Genomic DNA, 20,775 nt, shown 5'->3' with positions numbered 1-20,775 from the left:
TATCGGACCCTGGCAAGTCACTTAGAGAAGTGCCTTGGGGCACTGAGATACTAAGTTGCAGAGCAGTTGCCAACCCATGTTAGGGGAGGTAGTTTCTTCACTGGGGAACTCCTTATACTATAAAACCAGTAGACCAGTCCAGTGAATTGTGTTTGTAGGAAAATAAAATAAGCTTTTAAAAATAGCACTAAACAGCAACAAAAAAATCTTTAATTAGTTTTTAATATCTCTAATAAGTATTTCTAATCTTTCCATAAAAGTACATTACAATTCTAGTTTATTGCAAACAGATTTCTTATCTGTTGATATTCAAACTATAATACATATTATTGGCACTATTTATTCTACAGCACAATGGAGAATGCTTTATTAAATAAAGAAAAAAATAGCAATTCAATGAGGAAAATGTCAAATAAAAGGTCCTTTTCCCGAGACAATTACATATCTATACCAACAGTTACATTAAAAATGCTAATTTCTGAACAGGCACAGGGTTAAAAAATCATGATGAAAGTTTAGCCAGGTTTTGTCCAGAAATGCGATATATATATATATATATATACTGCACAGTTTTGTTTTTTCTAGCAAATCCTAGTTTGCCAAGCTTCAAAAGGCAAAAGCCTAAAGTGTAAAAGTGAAAGTTTCATTGTTGTCCAACTAATTAGTCTTCTCATCCAGAAGAATCTGGTGCCCAGCATTACTTTGCAAGAAAGCACACTGTCACCAATATTTTTGTTGTTAATTAATCCATCAAGGCAGCAATATTCATGTCCTTATGATGCAAGGCCTAGCAAGAAGCCTCCCACAAATCCGCTGGATACCACTATGTTCTGTTTGATAAATTCTGTTGACTAAAAAAAAAAAAAAAGTCTTTTATTAATAGCATACTACTAAAAATGTAAATATTACTTCATTTTTTCTAACCTTATTAACTTTTTTCTTTTTGCTGAGGCAATTGGGGTTAAGTGACTTGCCCAAGGTCACACAGCTAGGAAGTGTTAAGTGTCCAAGATCACATTTGAACTCAGATCCTCCTGACTTCAGGGCTGGTGCTCTATCCATTGCACCACCTAGCTGCCCCAACCTTATTAACTTAATGAAAATGAATTCTCACAGAACTTTGGATATTAAAGAAATCAGACTTTAGAAAATGAGAGATTTAGTTATTTATGAAAGTACAAGACCCATTGTGTTTTCATTTCAAAAGTTTAAAACACGTAACTTATTGCAAGGCATCCATGAGCACCATGCTAACTATGGATAGTAATTTGAGTATTGTGAGAAGACTGTCCTATGAGGCCATGTGTTATCTCCATCAATTCAAACAATTTACTTCAAAGATCTATAGTTTAATCAGCATGGGTATTCTCTTCACTGACAGAGATAACAACCTTTCTTACAATTTAGAACATGGTCTTCAAAATTTACTGTGCCTCTAAAATTCAGCCCCATGCCACAAACTTAGTGATAAAACTTTTCAAATTACTTGATTCAGGGAAAACAAATTCTATCACTAGGTCCACTAAAGTCCTACTCCATTAACTATTAAATAAATTCCCATATTGTACACGCTTCCATTTTATTGGGAATAAAGAAAAAAACACATGATGAAAAAGCTTTAAATAGGAACTATTAAGTGCTCAAATAAATGTGTGAATATTAGCAAAATGAATTCAAGTCATTTAGGCTCATTTTGTGTTGATTCCAACTAAGTAAAATAAAAAACTGAGCTCAGGACATAGACATAGTGACCCAATTTTTTGTTCCATTGCTTTTGGAAAGGATGTCAACTGACTGACTGGATATCAAAATGATATCTGTTCTCATTCCCTTACTTCTAAAATGTCTCCCTGATCAATATTTCTTTACATTTTTTTGTCTCCATGTATTAAGATGTAAGCCTCCTTGAGACCAAGTCCTATTAAACTTTTTTTTATATTTGTATTTCATTTTTAAAATTCCCTCATATGCAAGAATATTTCATCTTACCTCTTCAATGATAGTATTGATTTCAGGTGCAGCTTTATTTGCTCTTTTTTTAATCTGTCTTTTTGCTTTGTTGACATCTTTTTCAACTCTCTTCCAGTCAACTTGCACATAGCCACTGTGACTGGCAATCTAGGAAAATTTCACAAAATGATAGTAAACTTATCTTCTAAGCCATTCATTAAAGTTTCATTATTGTTGACATGTTATTACATTAGGTTACTAAAAGGACTATTTATTATGTTTATATATAGGAAGAATTTGCTATAATATAAAATATTCTAAAATTACTTCTATAACACTTCCTTTGGGGAAGACAACTGGACACTGTGGAAATACAGACATTTGAGTGTTCATTTACTTACATAAAGGGGAAAAAATTGATAAAATCTTTCCTTACTGCTATAAAAGCCCTCATAAGCTGAATGACTTCTGAAGATAGAATGTAAAAATTTAGCAAAATTTTGTTCTACCTAGTTTTTCATTAAGTAAATCCTTTTAAGTACAAATATTATAAATATATTACAGGAGGAAAAAAAGAATGTAAAGTGGTAGAACTGAACTTCAATTATACTTATGAATGAGAAAATATTTATGTATAGACAAGAACACTTTAGAATATTCAAGTAACAAAATCAAAGATAAAAATCAGACTAGCAGTAATTAAGCAAGTCATAATATCTATTAAGAACTTCTTCTTAAAAACATTCTATGTAAATCAATTCTTTGAGCAAAACAAAATAACAAAGATATCTAATGTCATATACAATGGATGATTCTAAATCCTAGATTTTCTTCTATCAATGTCACCCTCAAAAGGATGTAAAAATATAAAGTAGACAAATACAATGTCACTAAAAACAATGTAAAAAAATATATACATATATACATATAATGTATAGATCAAGTAGAAGGTCAAATTTCTTTTTTTTGGTATAAACTTCTAAATAGCTGGCACTCAGTTGATGATAACGCTCAGTGTTTAGGAACTCGTCCAATCTGGCAACTGAAAAGATTTGCTACTTGAGTCAGATTTTGCAAGATTTATATTTGCTACTGCATCTACTTACCACTTTCTGATCACATGGAGCCTATGAGAGGGCATATCTATTCTATGTATGTATACGGCTATAATTTTTACTTTTTATTTATAGGAAATCAAAATGTTTCCTACACCAGTTTTTTTCCTGCCAACTTCACTGAAGCATAATTGTTAAAAATACTTCAAATTGAAAATTTATCAGTTCACAAAATATTTACCTTTTGCTAGAGATTTATAAGGAGTTATCAACTATACTAACAGTAGCTGATAATTTATTAGATTTATCAGAATTTACAAAGTAATTCAAGATATCAATGAAATATGTTAACATTTAAGCTTCACAAATAATTCTGCTAGGTAGATTCTCTAAGTATTATCTTTATTTTTTTTAAACAAATTAAAAACCTGAAGCTTACAGAACTGAATAACTCGCACAAGACTATATCATTTGAGGAAGAATATGACTGAATTACCACACTTTCATTATCTTCTCTCTCCCACTCTCTGTTGTGTGTGTGTAAAACAGGAAAGTTTCATTGTATTGTTTCATATACACAAGTTGCACAATACATTATATTCACAATTTATATACTTGCATATATAAGCATACATGAATTTTATATATAAAATATATATATAACCATTTATGCAGCTAATTCTCCCATTTGATAGAAAATCCAATCAAAGTATGGAAGACAATGTTAACAAATGTCTATATTACTAGGAATATGGTAGAGCTACTAACTAAAATATTAATTTTCGTTTAGTCATAACATCTTAACATAGTAGCCCAATAGCAAAGTGACTGAAATAAAATAAAATTTCAGTAAATCTACTGTTGGGAGACAACCTCATCAAATCCGGGGTACATATGTCCAAACAGGGAGAAACATGATCTAGTTCCAAAATGTCTAGAAGTATCCAATTTGGCCTCAAATCATACCTAATATAGAAAATACAAAGAAGGAAGGGTCAGTTAGTGGTTTAGATCTAACCATGATCAATTTGCATAGAGCAGCATATCATATATGTGCCCCAGTTGGTACTATTACCACAATGCATACAAAATTTTTTCCAAATTAGGTCAAGTATCAGAGGAAAAATAAAAAAACTAGTCTAGCTTCTGGTGGAGTTAAAAAAAATATATATATATATATATATATATTATTTATTATGACTAAATATATATATATATTTAGTCATAATAAATAATTAGCAAATCTCTGTAATTTTTAATATAAATTGTTAACAAGCTTTAGTTTTGCTAATTATTTATTATGATTAAATATTGTGCAATGACTAAATAATTTTATTTAATTAAATAAATTAAATGCAAATTAAATGTAAGATTCGAGGTCAAATTCATGGAAACTGATGAGATCACCAAAAGAAGTAAAATAGAGGGAGAAGAAAAGAGGGCATAGGACACAACTCCGTGGGACAGAATTTATGGTTAGAGGGAATGAGCTACAAATATTTCCCTTGCTACTTTACTTTTTTTGGTGATCTCATCAGTTTCCATGAATTTTATCACCATTTTCAAACCTGATGATTCTCAAATCCACTTTTCCTGATCCAATCCTTCTTTTGACCTCCAATCTTGCATCTCCAACTGCCTACTGAACATCTCAAACTAAATGTCCTATTATTGACTTCTCATTACTTTTTTTTTTAATTATAGTTTTTTATTTATAAGTTATATGTATGGGTAATTTTACAGCATTGACAATGCCAAACCTTTTGTTCCAATTTTTCCCCTCCTTCCCCTCACCACCCTCCCCCAGATGGCAGGTTGACCAATACATGTTAAATATGTTAAAAGTATAAATTAAATACAATATTAGTATACATGTCCAAATAGTTATTTTGCTGTTCAAAAAGAATCGGATTCCTATTGACTTCTTAAAATTCAACATGTCCAAAACTGAATTTTTCTCCTAAATCACTCCTTTCCCTATTACTGTATAAGTCCTTACCACCCTCCTCTCGGACCCCCAGGAGTCCTGCTGCTTTCCTCACCGTCCACCCCACACACACCCAAGGTTTTGCCAAGGTTGGTGATTTCATCTGTGCAACATCTCTCTACAGCTCCTTCTCTAACAAGGCCATAACAGTGCAAGCTCTCCTCCTCTCATGCTCAATACTGGTCATTCTTACTGCCTCAAATTTCTTTCCACTCCATTTCATGCTCCATTCAGTGATTTTTTTCTCAAGTGCAGGTGATCATGGCATTCCCCCCACTCAAATTCCAGTAGCTTTCTGATACCTCCAGGAGCAAATAAAAAATGCTCTGTTTGGATGTCAAAGCCTTTCATAATCTAGCTCCCTCTGACCTTTCCAGTCTTCTCACACCTTAACATATAGTCTTCAATCCAGTGGCACGCGCCTTATGACTGTTTCTAAGAATAAAACTGTCCAACTCTCTGAGCTCTGGGCATTTTCTCTAATTGTTCCCCATGCCCAGTGTTCTCCCTCCTCCACCCTGACTACTAATCTCCCTAATTTTCTTTAAGTCTCAACTAAAAGTCTACCCTCTTATAGGAAGGCAATTCTATTGCCTTCCTTCTTTTAATTATTTATTTATTCTATATATAGTTTGCTTTGTATATATTTCTTTGCATAATGTCTCCCCCATTAGATTGTGAGCTCCTTGAAAGGAGGGGCTGTCTTTTGCCTTTTTTTATGTCTCCAGCTTTTAGCAGAGTTCAAGGCACATAGAAGGCACTTAATATTTATTGATTTACTGCTGGTTGCTGTGAGCTATTAAATCTTTTATAATCTTGATGTGGATAAGAGTGTTCTGGAGTTATTAATACTTATTTTCAGGCATTTTTGATTTTTGTTTATTGTACTTATCACTTCATAATTCAGATTATTGAAACAGCCTGCTGATTGCAACAAGACTTGCCATTCTCAGTGTATCGCTATCTCAGCTATCAAAACTGATCATTCTAAAGCACAAATCTGACTATGTCATCTCCTTATTCAATAAACTCCAGTAGTTTCCTATTCCCTTCAAGATCACATATAAAACCCTATTTCACATTCAAAGTATTTCCTGACCTACCACGCCTTTTTAGTCTTCTTAAACCTTACACTATAACTATCCATAAACTCTCTAATCCAGTGACTGGTTTCCCTATTGTTCCTCACAAAAGACAAATTTCCAATTCCAAGCAATTTTTACTGGCTTTCCCCATGCCTGGAACTTTCTCCTTTCTTATGTAGATTTCCTGCCAAGTCTTAACTAAAGACTTATAAGATTTCTGCACAAAGTTTTCTACAAAAAGCTTTTCACTGACCTCTTTGATCTTAAGAGTTTTCATACTCTGAGGAGAAACTTCATTTCCCAAATTGATTCTTTTGTGAAGGCAAAGTAGACTATCTTTGTCTCAATTCTTAATAAAGCTTAAATCACTGAATGGCTCTTGCTTCAGATAAACTGAAATCTAGGTAAGACCTCAGTTTAAAAAGGCCAATTAGTTTCCAGATGCATCTGGGGCCACTCCCAGTTGACTTATATCTTGCCAAAGGACCCTGATGACTCTGAAGGAGAAAGTCAAATCCAATTCTCTTGCAAACCAAGACATCTTTCTCCTGGTGTTACTGGCTGTTTTCAAGAAGAAAGGATGAACAATAACAACCTTCTTTCTGAAATTATCTCCAATTTCTCTTGTATATATTTTGTTTGCACAGAGTTGTATATATGTTATCTCCTCCATTAGACTATGACTTCCTTGAAAGGAAGGATATCTTTGGCCTTTCTTTGTATCCCAAGTCTTCAGCATAGTTCTTGGAACATAGTAGATGCTTAATAAATGCTTGTTGATTTGTACTAGACATGAAATAGATAGGACTGTTAAGAGAGTTACTGATAGATATTTTCTTAAAAGTACACATCTTTATTATTGTTTTGAGAAGGAAATGAAGAAAATTTTTTCCATTCATTTTTCATTCCACTAACTGCTTAAATTCAATTACTTGCTGGACTTGAGGAATAACTTATACAAAACTAACAAGATTTTAATTACCTACCTGCAAGAGAAGAAAGCCACCGCCCACAGCAGTTGCTGCAAGTTTTCCAACTTTCTGGAACAAAAATCCTGCACACCTTAAATATTAAAAAAAAAAAAATTCCGTGAAGTGAAAAATTAATGAAATTCTAAAATAATTCTCTAGCTTTCACAGAAAAAAAAAAAAAAAAAAAAAAAAAAAAAAAAAAACTTGATTTTATTCGATTACATAAAGATAACTTTCCTTTCTGGATTGCTGGATCCCTAAATGGATTGTCCCTAAGTACAGAAAAAAAAATCCAAACTTCTTAGTCTGGGAAATAAGATACTTTATAGGCCAATCCATCCTACTTACCTATTCTGAGACCTTTACTCTGAAAAAGGCAGGCTGGCCTTCATTGTTTATGGGACATATCACTCTCTCAAACTTAACTATGTTCACACTATTGGGGCTTCTTCTCTCTTTCTTATCCCCCCATCTAAAAATTTATCATCCTTAAAAAAAAGTCCACACTCCAAATTTAGTTAACCCACAGAGATTGCTCCCTTTTCTGAAATACTATTAAACAATTCTGTAGTACATTATAGCATTTAAATAAGGCAGTATGATTAATGCTTTCAAACACAAGTCTTATCTATCATAACATTCTATTATTCCATCTTTTCATTATTTTTCTTTAGTTTTTTTTATTTTAAACTTTAATTAAAAATTAGAAAAAAAAAATTTTCATGTGCACAAAAGAACATGAGGATTCAAATTATGTATAAAGCAATACATTTCCATTTTAAGAAAGTCTATACTATTATTTTTCTTAAATATATTTTTCCTTGTTATGATCTCTAATCTCTCTACTCCTCAAACTTTCTCCTGTTCCTACTTCATCTTCCTCCCCCCTTCTGTCTCAATCCTCTAACTATCCAATATAACTCTACACTCTAGAATCCCTTATTCTATCATGATGATTTGTCTGAATTAATTCCACTATTGCTCTTTCTCTAATCCCATTCAAATGCCTCTTCAATAGATCTGGAGAAAATCATACAATCATAGTGAGTGGATCAAATTTATCTAATTCCAACTGGGATTCTCATAAGAACACGATTAATCCTTTTTTCTTTCCCACTCTCCATAATAGATATTGTAAATTTTTTCTTCCCTACTAAAAATTTCTATTATCATACAGCATACAATACCTTGACATTACCTTCCCAGTCTCATTCAGTTCTTTAGTGGAGAAGTTCATGTCAGTAACACTGCCTCTACCTGTAATCTTTTGCATCTACTATCATCTCTTCCCTCTAATGTTTAGTCTTTTCCTGTCTACTTTTTTCCCCTAGTATTCTCAAATTTCACTCATTCTTAGAAACCTTCACTTGAGCATACCTATCCCTATAAGCTATTATGCTATTTCCCTTTCTCAACTAAACTTTAAGTAAAATTTTTCCTCATTGCTTTCACTCAATTTCTCCTCTCAATCTCTTCTAAACTTCCTATAACTGGTTAATGACTTCATCTTTCAACTGAAACTGCCCATTATCCTTCTTGAACTGTCTGCACCATTTGACTCTAGGATATACTCTTTCATCTCAATGTTCTTTCAATCCTCGTTCTGCCTGTCTACTTTTTTTCAGTTTCCTTTGATGGATTATCATCCACAACATGCCTCTTACCTGAGGGTATAATCCAAAAATCTGTCCTAGGCCCTCTTTTCTCTCTGAAATCTAATAATGATGATCACATCCAATCATATGAGTTAATCATCTCTACATTAATGCCTCTCAAATCAATATTTCTAACTCAAATATTGCCTACTCAAATATTGCCTACTGGACATCTCAAAGTCAAAATGTTAAAAACTGACCTCCTTTTTCCAAGTCCAACTTTATTCTAAACAATCTAGTCTTTTTGAAGTCACTTATCCTTCCTGTTTGCAACCTAAGTATCACCCTCAATTCCACATTTAATCAGTTGCCAAATCTTGTCATTTTAACTCCCACATTTCTTGCATCCATCCCTTTCTGTCTCCTCACAGAATCACCATCACTGCTTAGGTCCACATCACTGTTGATCTGGGAATACTATTTTAAAGCTTACTAAGAAATATCCCTGCTTCAGGGCTCTTCCTTCTGCAAACCACTCTACACAGCTGCCAAACTGATTTTCCTGACACACAAATCTGACCATATCATTTCTCTATTCAATATACTCCAGCAACTACTTATTTTCTCGTCTTTTATTCTCTCAGTCCACCATAGTTCATGGCACATATTTGGCACTTAATAAATGCTTATTGTTTGTCTCTCCAGTTAGACAGCAAGTTTCTTGGTATCAGAAACCATATCTTATATTTCTTTAGTATCCTCAATAGTATCTAATGAGCACTCAGGAGATGCTCAGTATTTTTAATGATCCTTAAATTTTAGGATATTTATAATAATCTACCAATTGTTTGGACAGTAATCCAAAACAAAATGAAGATAGGACTTAGTTGTTTCTATCAATTTAGTTCCAGATTTAAAACATAACTTTGTCATCATTCCAATTAAATGCTAACCTCAAATGCTAAAAATGTTTTCATACATTGAAAAAATCCGATTTAATATACACCAAAATGATAAACATGACAAATCGGCTTTATTATTTGAAATGTAGTAAGTTCTTTAGTATTCTAAATTTCATGAAAATGATTATGAAAATACAGTGTAGTGGGAAACATATACGAGTTGAAGTCAAGGACAAATAGCTTCAAATAATAGCTATTCTACTTATTTATTAGTGAGATTATAGAAAAGTCATTATACCATGTGGCAGTCTATAAAACCTTTTCATTTTCTGGGCCCAATTTTTCTTAGAGCAGGTTGGTTCTGCTCTAGATATAGCCTACTTCTCCTTTCTAGCACCTTTTTCTGAAATTACCTATGCATGTTACAATCCATGATAGAAACTTTGACTTGCCATGAAACCTTACTAATTAGCTGTCTATAATATCAGATAATGAAATCCCATTCTTGTCTAACAAAACACTTGGCTTTTTTCAGGATTTGAGCCACCATGCTATATGGAATGACCAAGAATTTTATCCGTCCAACTGAGAAACTACCATCTTCTACAGAAGGCCAAGTTTAATTCCCCCAGCTACAAGGTCCTTCCTTCTAAAATCATCTTGCATGTAGTTTCAATAAGCCTTCATACAAAGTTATGTTGTCTCCCCCTCCATCCTCTCATTGGACAGCAAGTTGCTGCAAGAAAATGTGGCAAGAGTTTGGTAAGATGATTCCCTAAGATAAAGTCTCTGGAATCATGGATTCTTTGCTCTCTCCTTTACACATATCCTGAAGACTACCTTGGTCCCAAAGGCACTGAAAATAATTCTGGCTAAAACTCTTTCATCTTTCTTCATTCTATCTTGTAAGTATCACTTGCCAACCCAGTTTTGAAAGTGGATACTATATCACTTCATTTGTTACCTTTCTTCTCCTCCTTATTCTCAGCATTAAGTCACAAAGTTTTGTTTTTGTTTTTGTTTTTTTCTTAACATCCCAAATAAAGGTCCATTGTACTAGCCTAATTCATCTATAAATACTCCTAAATTTCAAAAAGACTAGAAAAAAATATTCTGTACCATCATCATAGAATTTGAGAGTTGGAAAAACCTTTAAAAGTCACTAATTCAAATCATAAAGGAAAGGAATCTCTACTATATACCTGACAAGTGGCCTGTATGTAAACAGTCTTTTTTCACTTCTTAAGGCAGCCCATCCCAATTTTGGATAGCTCTAATTATTGAGTTTTTTTCTGACCTGAATTTGTTAGGAGGAAGAGGGGAGGCCTTTTTATTTGCTTTTTTTTTTTTTTTTTTTTTTTTTGGTCAACCTACACTTGTACGTCATAACTTTGCCTATGGGGCCAAACAGATCAAGTCCCTCTTCCAAATGACAACTATTCAAATACCTGAAGACAGCTATCACATCCCATACTTCCCTCCCCAAAAAACCTGCCTTCTCTTTTATAGGCTTAACTATACCCAGCTCCTTCATTCTCAAAGAGGCCCATGACCCCAAGGAGATGCAGGCCAGGATATGCAGGTGAGTTGGGATTAATTGAGGGAGGGGTGGGCAAGGTCACCTGCTGTTATGGGTCAGAACTTAAAACAAGATGCTAAGTCAGTGGAATTGATAAAGACAATGGTTATTTAGCCTGATGCTTAACAGTTCTCTAGTTCAGTATGTGTACTTAGTACTTACTAGAGTTCTTCAAGATTCATACCTTTGATAAGAGAGCATATAAGCTCAGACAAACTCAGCCAGAATGAGAACTAGGGAAGACAGAGACTGTGGTGGTGGTCCTCCTGCTTCCCCCACAGAAACCAAGGAGAAGGTCAAAACACTGGAAGAGGCAGAGAACACAAAGGACTGGTGGCAGGAGCTCAAGCTCTCGGAACCAAGGAGAGAGATAGGTCTCTAAGAAAGCTAACCGGGCCCCAGGAAAGGAGACAAGACTTTGAAGGAGACAATAAAAGATTTGGACACTAACTCCTGGCTGTACTTGTGGTGATTACTAAACTGAAACGAAGTCTGCTCCCAAAAACCCAGAGACTCCAAGAAAACTAAACGAGAACATTACAATCTGCCTCACTTCCCTCTCCAGAGACATCTGAGCCCAGTGGTCAGAGAGAGATCAGAACAACTAGAGATGGCCCTGGATGCAGAGAGAGAAGACCTTGGCCTTTTTAAGCTAAAGTTTTCAGCAAGTCTCAGTTTGATTGAGGCCACACCCATTCACTAAGACTAAATAGAAATTGGGGCAAAGAATGATTTCTTTCACTTAATGTCCTGTCCTTCCCTTCCTCCCCCTCTCCATTCCTTCCCATTCCCCCCCCAAAAAAAAAAAAAATTAGATCGATAAATCTCGAAGGGGAAGATTCATTTTCTGACCAAAACAGAATGGGAAAATACTAGCAAGCACTCATCTCATTGAGCTTTTTTGAAAACAATAATGTGTTTTATGTGTTATTATTTCTATATACACCAAGGGAACCTATATTTTAACTAAAATATTTTTGGTTAAAAAAAAAAAAAAGTCAAATTTTTATGCTGGGTGCCTTTTTTTTTTTTTTTTTTTTTTTTTTAATTCTGCTGAGGCAATTGGGGTTAAGTGATGTGCCCAGGGTCACACAGGAAGTGTTAAGTATCTGAGGCCAGATTTGAATTCAGGTCCTTCTGACTTCAGGGCTAGTTCTCTATCCACTGTGCCACCTACCTGCCCCAGACCTTATTAACTTTTAATGAAAATGAATTCTCATAGAACTTTGGATATTAAAAGAATCAGATTTTAGAAAATGAGAGATAATAGTTATCTATGACTTTATTTCTTCATACATACTATAGCAGAGGAGTTTAGTGGACTTGGAAGTCAGCAAGATCTGGGTTTACAATCTGCCTAAGATAACTGCAGAGTGATTCTACACCATCTACCTCAAATAAGACCATATAACTTTGCAAAACTTAAATCATAATAAAAATGTTTGCTATTGTATTATTCTCAAGTACAATTCTCTATACTTAGCATATCATGTTATCAATTTTTATTCTTTAACCAAAAAACGTTTTAAAACTCTACACTTACTCAAAATACCAATACATGATCTATTTAAAAAAAAAAAAATACCAGCCATTTCTCTCATCATAAAACCTCTTATTTAATCATTTTTCCTGATTAATAAAATTAATTAATGAGACCTCTTGGAATTTGGCTCTAAAGAGATATTTCAACTAAGTTTTCCCTGTCCATGTGTTTAAATGACAGGGTTATTTCTAAAAGTGTAGAAATAACATTTATCTTGCTATAATGTTCATGTGGGCACAAAACCTGAAGCTTATTCCTTGACAATTTTCAAGTTAATTTCTTTCACTGTCATCTCCAAACGCTAATGCTTCTGATTTTTTCTTATCCATTTCTATCCACCTACACATTTGAGTCAGATTCTCATTATCAGAATGTAGCAAAACAAGGGAGGATCCACACAGAGGCAATAGAAGAGTGACAAACTGCACTAAAACCTACATTAAGGCCCAAGTTAAAAGTTGGTCTATCCAACAGGATGAGGATAATTTAAAACTGGAGCTTTTCTCTTCCCACTACATGAACTATGTTCTTAAATATGTTCCACTCCTGCATGTAGTCTGCTGTCATCCAATAACAGAATTTGGCACATATAAAAAGGAATGACAAGGTCCTCCTCCAGCAAATGATCAAAGTGTGTGTGTAAGAATGCCTAGTTTTTCTTTAATGGATACATCAAAGTTTGAAATGATGGTAAAGAAAACCTGGAAACCTTGAACAGAAATATCTGTTTTTTGCTGAAACCTGACAGATAAATCTCATAATATTGCCCAATGTGAATATAAAATTCAAGATGGATAGCACAGAAGGAAAAATGCTAAAATCTTGTGGGAAAGGTTCCTAATTTCTGTACTTGTATTTAAAGCCATCTTATAACTTTTAGAGCATAACTAAATGTCTAAATCAGATATGTACACAAAATAATTCAATCATATAAAAGACATTCATCATTTGTTTTTCCAAGGCAATCAGAGTTAAGTGATTTGTGCAGAGTAACACAAGTAGTGTCAAGCAAGTATCTAGGGTCATATCTGAATTCAGGTCCTCTTGACTCCAGAGCTGGCAATTTATCCACTTCACCACCTAGTGAACTTATCATTTGTTAATAGATATTTGTTAACAGATATTTTAAGAGACTCATTGTCAAAAAAGATTCAATCCTATCCAATAAGCATCAGGCCTGAAATCAGAAAGACCTCTGAGTTTAAGTAGGGCCTTAAAAAACATTAGCTAGGTGATCCTTTGTCTCAATTTCCCCATTTGAAGGAAATAGCAAATCACTCTATATCTTTGCCAAAACAACTCCAAATGGCATCATGAAGAATTAGACATAATTAAACAACTAAACAACAAGTACACATACATTAGAGACAAAAAGACAAATTTTGGGTGAGGAGAAAGAAGCCCCCACACCAAGGAGCTTAAAAAAAAAATCTGACCTCAAACATTTAATAGCAGGCAAAATCATTTAACCTCTGTCTTATTTTCTCATTTGTAATTTGAGGATTACTGTACCTACCTTCCAGGTCAGTTGTGAAGATAAAATGAGATATTTGTAAAGCATTTCGCAAACTTAAAAATGCTATTATAAATGCTTACTATTATTGTTATTGTTGTTTTGATTATCTCTGCTTTTTTCCCCCTCTACCTCTGTCCCAAATTCTTCCAGCCTGGTATGTATATGATACTGAGTTCAGTGTTGGGTACAGAACAATGGATGGTGAATGATCATAGGAAAGAGTTTACATTCTACTGATGGGTTTAACATATAAACAGATAAGAATACACATAATATGAGCAGAGAACCCTAAAAACTAAGAGGATCAAGAAAGACTTTGACAGAAAATAAAGATGGGATATAGTCAGTCAAAAGCACAAAAATACAGTTGGTAGGCCATGTTCAGGAAACAAGTACATGAGATTGGCTTAAATGCTGAATGTATGAAAGGAAATAATGTCAAAAAGCTTAGAACTACAGCCATAGTGGGAAGAGGTTTAAATGACAGCTGGAACATTTGCTTTTTATCTAAGAGGCAACAGAGACACAGAAGGTTCTTGAGCAGGCCAGTGATTTGGTCAGATTTGGGTTTTAGGAAAATGATTGTGGGATTTGTATGGAAGAGATTAGAGAGGGGTCAGCCTTGAAGTCAGATAATAAATGAATCCTGAAATAGTTAAAACAATGTAAAGAGAAAGATATAAATGTGAGAGACATTGAAATAGAACTGACAAGACTTGAAAAGTAACAATATAGACATAAAGGGAGAACCAGGGGTCAACAGTAAGTCTAAGGTTACAAACAAGGTGACTGGAGGGAATGTTTGGAATAAACTAAAATTTGGAAATTTGGAAGACACATGAGTTTGGAGGGGAATAGCTTCATTTTAGACCTATTGAGTCCCAGCTACCTATGGGCCATCCCCCTGGAGAAGGTATTTGGTGATGAAGGCCTGAAACTCAAGAAAGATGTATCTAGATTTGGGAATCAATCATTGGTATAGAGAAGATTGAGAAAAGAACAGGACCCAATATAGACAGTGCAGGAATATCCAGTTTGGCTGCCAGATATGGAGAGTTTAACAAAGGAGATCATGAAATAACGATTAGGCAAGTACAAAAGAATTAATAAAGAACAGTGTCAAAAAAAAAAAAAAAAAAAAACTGGGATAAGGATTATGCAGAATAACATGGTCCACATTATCAAATGCCATATAAAAGTCAAAAATGACAATAGGTTATGGTTATCAGGTTTAACAATTAGATCATCATTAGTGGAACATTACTATGCAATACTAAAATAATGATTTGGAATATTCCAAGTTTAAAAAAACCCAGCTTTTTCTAAGAATAAGGCCATAAAAGAGAGGATAATCGATTAGGGAAGAATAAAAAAAAAAAAAAATAGTCATACAGCAGTGAGGAACTTGCTGAGACTAAATGACACATGTAAGAGATCAACCAGCAAGTCCACATGACTTCAAGAGTGTGCATTAGCAAGTAAGTAGGAATGGAGAGAGATGATGGTGAAGGGTAAATGCAGGGGTCAGGTTTGGCAAAGGTTTAAGTGATAAGGCTTAAGACAAAAGGGCACAGGATATGAGAATTACAGACTGGTTATATTTATAGGGTCAAGGTTAGAACTAGAGAACTTTTAGACCAGAGAAGAGAAGACAGCCTGGGAAAACAGGAGAGTGTAGAGAGGAGTGCCCCAGAATGACAAAGGACAGACTTAAGAAGAGTAAGGGGAAAGGAGGAAGTGTAGGAAGTGACAGAAGAAAGTATTTCAGAGTTCTGGATCAGGAACACTTGACACTTATGGGTGATGGTGAGATTAATGGGTTAAGACCATCTGTGTGTGCCCGAGGTGGAATAAAGGTACATTGACAGGAGGTGAGAAGGTTGATGAATTGGGAAGGAGGGGAGAGGATTGTTGGGAGGATACCAACTCAAGTTCTAAAATATAAGGTAAGGAGTTGGAGCAGAAAGATTGTGAAGCAGCTAATGAAGCATCTACTAGTAACAAATGCCAATGAATTTAGAAAGGGTGATTTATTTGGATTTTATGAACTTGAAAGAGCTTTGAACAAAAAAGGAAAAACAATTGCAGAAGGAAGATCTAGAATAACAGAAAAAACTTCTGGTCTAAATATTAGGGACCAGAATAAAAAATCATATATAGTTTAGGTGGCTAGTAATGCCACCCTGGGGAAAGGTGTCTTTGAGAGCAAGAAGATGGAAGGATCCATGAAAGGAAGTTTTGTTAACAAAAATGGCACTTTCTCTGGACCCAATGGAAAGACAGTAGAACTAAACATGTTAGAATGAGACATATGAACATAAGAGAGGAGGAATTTCAGCAAGCAGTCCAGCTAACAATCACATGAATTAGAAGAGATGAGTTAGCAAGCCAAAGGATGGAGATATAATACCATTTGGCTGGGGGGGGGGGGGGGGGGGGGGGTCCTAACTCAAAGGTCTCTTAAGTGGGAGGAAGAGAAGGAAACATTAGTTACTTCTACCTCAAAACTTGAGGGCAGGAAGACAGGGCAAGGTATTTATTTTAACATAGATGAAAAGTTAAGACAAGTATTTGAGAGTATGAGATTGATCATAATTCTTCTAAGACATAATTAGTAGCAATACATAGTAAGTTATGCAGTATTAGTGAATAGATCCCTTGATTACTTCCACTATTCACTTATAAATTCAAACTAAATCAAAAAACTTATAACATTGGATGCAGATTAAAATATTACAATTATCAGTGCAGCTAACATCTGTTTATTTCCGTTTGCCTACACATTACTTTATTGAAAAGGAAGCACTTTAAGAGTAGTTAACTATTTTTTAGTACTGACATGATTTAATCTGTGAGCAAACTCCCCCTCCTAAAAATCAAGGTCAGCAAATATTCTGCAGTTACAATTTCAAACTACCTGCCTGGAGGCACTGAGAAATTAAGAATTTATTTCTGATTACACAACCTTTATGTTTTAGGAGGGCAAGCTACCATTTAACCAAGTTACCTACTTAACTAAGAAGTTAAGTATAAACAAATGCTAAGGAGTCACTGATATCCTAACAAGATTTTAAAAAGTTATATTCTCACCATCCAGTAACTCCACCCATTACAATCTGAGTAGCTACAGAATATTTCTCTACAATAGGTCCAGAACTGTGGCCAAATACACGATTCCACCAGTGGTGTCTTCTTGCATATTCTGTTAAATCCAATACTTCATAAGAGTCATCATCACTGTCATGTTCTTTCAGAGAGAAAAAAAGAAAAACACAGACATTAAATTCAGTCAAAAAGCCAAGAAATGTTTAAGATTATCACTATTTCTAGCAGAATAGTTTTTCTTAGTGCCTTAAAACTTTTGCTTTTTTTCTATCTAATTCTAGATACTAGGAAACTCGAAGGTGTGCACTCTCCCTCTCTCTGTGTGTATATGTGTGTTTAGGTGTGTGTGTATATATATATATATATATATATATATATATATATATGTATATGTATATGTATATCTATCTATGTATGTATATGTATATATGTATGTATATGTATATAGTATATATACATAATATATGTATATATGGTATGTATGTTTATGTATATATACATATATATCTATGCACATATAAAAAGGAGATAGCAATTATATAGATATATTATAATAATATATAATTATATCTGTTAATTATTAAATCACTATTATATTATATATAATATATAAAATTAATATTATATATAAATATATAATTATAATTAGATAGATATTTATTTACCTGTCACAAAAACTAACTGAGATACTAGGGAAACTAGTTGGAAATTAAATTGGAAGTAAATGCCAAAATTATCATCCTCATTTGTCTATGGAAGTAGTGCCAATACAAGGCATTTGCTAGTTGATGGTAGGTCTAACAATAAGAGTGACAAGGGGGAAAGGGAAGAATATACCCTTTAAGTTTTCTTTTCCAAACAATTAAAAGAATCCAGATGGCCAGAACGAAAAGCGGTATAAAATGAAAGCTAGTGTGAGAGGCTGACACATATGAATGGACTCAAATGATATCAATATAGTTTATAAAGAACTTAAAACTAGAGTTTGATTTTTTAAAAGGGAGGGTTGGAACAAAGGTCTTTTAAGTATAAAAAACAAAGGTCTCAGGGCAGTTGACACTGCATCGAGACTTTTGGAACCCTGTGGAGAAGTGGCCAGGCCTATGTGTTTTAGGGGGGACTACAGGGCTGTGTCTTGGGGGGGGGATGGGATACAAGGAAGAATGGGGGGAAGGGCCAGCAAGAATGAGGGGGAAGGGGCGCTCTGAGAACCCCAGCAGTGATAGAGGAGACAGACTACAGAGATTGGGGGGAGAGGAGAATGGATGTGCTAGGTTTTCAGGGGAAGGTGGCAGGAAGGGGACGGAGCCGCGGTGGGTTAGTAGATTTGCACCAATACGGAAGAGGATAAATAAAGCCTGGGGGGAGGGACCAACGGGAAGGCTGGGGGGGAGGGAGAATTGCAGGGCAGAAAAAAGGGATGATTAGGGAGGGGGAAGGGAAGGACCGAGGAAAGCAGGAAGGATGTAAAGCTTAGTTCCTAGGGAAGGGCTCTGAGTAGGAAGCAGTGGGGGAGAGGAGCGGTCGGATCTCGGGAGGGGGAGGGAAGGGGGGGAAGAGGTAGAAGGGTCTGAGCAGTGGGGAAGGGGTTGTGCCCGGCGGTAACTGGGGATGCTGAGCGGTGGGGGGGAGGAGGGGAAGGGGGGGAGGGGCGGAAGAGAAGTCCCGTCCCGAGTCCGAAGGAAGGATGAGACGGGGTGAGGATAGAAGGGGCATAACCGCAGCTTCTGCTCCGAATGCCGTCTTGGGGCCTCTCGGGGCCGCTCACCTGTGGGACGGGGGTTCCTGGTCGCCATGATCCTGCCGGCGGCCTGTAGTCAAAAAGACCCCCACCCCCGCCCCGACAAGCCCCCCTCTGCGAGCAGCTCACCCCACCACTCTAGGGGCCGCTCTACGCTGGGAGCGGGACAAGTCCGAACTCTATGGTTGCCTTCCGCCTGATCCAACCCTTTTTCCTCCCTGAACCTGCCCCACCCCCGGCATCAGCTTTCCTGCGCAAGCGTGAACCGTGAGGAAGGAGCGAGTCCGCCTAGGTGCGGCAACTGTGCTCAGCCCCGGAGATTTGTGGGAGTTGTAGTCTTGGTGACCCGAGCATATCCAGAGGCAGCGCTGACGCTTCTCAGCGCCTAGGTCCCCTTCCCCCTCCCCACTTCCTGTGATCGCCCGGGTGCCTCAGGATCCACTTCTGAGTGGAAGCGACCTGCCAGATGTTGGGGGCATTTCAGTTCATTTCAAAACATATTAATATTTATTAAGTGACTACTACGTGCCAGCCATTGCGGCACGCACTGGGGATAGAAAAAGAGGCAAAATACAGTCCCTCCCCCCCAAAAGTTCAAAATATACCTTGGGAGACATCATGTAAATATATACAAAGCAAGCATAAATAAGAGATAATTAACAAAGATCTCTCCACGTGCCTCCTTCAATTTTTCCATTTCACAATACTCAAAATTCAATGCTGGGGAAAATGCATAAAAATATATATATATGTATGTGTGTGTGTATGTATATATGTATAAATTTTATGTATATGTATAATTTTATTTTATATTTTATGTATGTATATATATAAATATATGTGTATATTATAATTTTATGTATGCATATATAAATATATGTGTACATGTATAATTTTATGTGTGTGTATATATAAATATATGTATATATGTATAATTTATGTATGTATATATAATGTATGTATATATGTATAATCTTATCTATGTATATGTACATATAAATATATGTATAATTTCATGTATGTATATATATAAATATGTGTATATGTGTATAATTTTATGTATGTATATATATAAATATATGTATATATGTATAATTTATGTATGTATATATAATGTGTATAATTTATGTATGTATATATACATATTAATATATATGTATAATTTTATGTATGTATATATTAATATATGTATGTATGTATAATTTATGTATGTATATATTAATATATGTATATATGTATAATCTTATGTATGTATATATAAAGATATGTGTATATGTATAATTTTATGTATTATATATAAATATATGTATATATGTATAATTTATGTATGTATATATGTATAATTTATGTATGTATATATAATATATGTATAATCTTATGTATGTATATATAAATATATGTATATGTGTATAATTTTATGTGTATATATATATATATACATACATACATACATACATACATAAAAAGCACTTGATGGGTGGGTATGAGACTTGGAAAAATGAGCTGTTGAAGGAGGCAGGTTTATTCTGTCACCTATTTTCTTTGAACCCCTTCTTCCCACTTCAATCTCTTCAGTTATTTACTGTACTTCCCCCAAAAAGGAGCCCTATGAAAACACAACCAAATTCCTTAATTTGATCATTGAAGAGATCTGAGTTTAATAAAACCCACCACTTACTTAAGACTTAAATGCTTCTCGCATCACCATTCTCAAAATTTCCTGATTCTTAATAGAATATTATTTAT

General features: G+C 34.7%; 1 protein-coding gene across 1 annotated transcript; it reads right to left on the bottom strand.

The window, feature by feature from the left end:
• Nucleotides 1-203: 203 nt before the first annotated feature.
• Nucleotides 204-19,304, bottom strand: FUNDC1 (FUN14 domain containing 1). The gene is made up of 5 exons (XM_031959377.1): nucleotides 19,057-19,304; nucleotides 17,274-17,430; nucleotides 7,064-7,139; nucleotides 1,990-2,118; nucleotides 204-851 (listed from the first exon to the last, which is right to left on the bottom strand). Exons 1-5 carry the CDS (start codon nucleotides 19,082-19,084, stop codon nucleotides 774-776), a joined length of 468 nt encoding a protein of 155 aa, XP_031815237.1. The 5' UTR covers nucleotides 19,085-19,304; the 3' UTR covers nucleotides 204-773.
• Between the last annotated feature and the right edge of the window lie 1,471 nt (nucleotides 19,305-20,775).

Source organism: Sarcophilus harrisii, chromosome 3 (genome assembly GCF_902635505.1).
Source record: "Sarcophilus harrisii chromosome 3, mSarHar1.11, whole genome shotgun sequence".
Lineage (NCBI taxonomy): Eukaryota > Metazoa > Chordata > Mammalia > Dasyuromorphia > Dasyuridae > Sarcophilus > Sarcophilus harrisii.
Note: the sequence above shows the minus strand (reverse complement) of the source record. Positions and strands in the feature narration are given on the sequence as shown.

What these genes read in the sequence shown, in the direction of transcription:
- FUNDC1 (XM_031959377.1), bottom strand. Translation starts at nt 19,084, where the DNA reads ATGGCGACCAGGAACCCCCGTCCCACAG. An exon ending in ATGGGTGGAGTTACTGGATG is followed by an intron (nt 7,140 to 17,273) that starts GTGAGAATATAA and finishes TTAATATTTAAG; the next exon opens with GTGTGCAGGATTTTTGTTCC. An exon ending in GTGGCTTTCTTCTCTTGCAG is followed by an intron (nt 2,119 to 7,063) that starts GTAGGTAATTAA and finishes AAATTTTCCTAG; the next exon opens with ATTGCCAGTCACAGTGGCTA.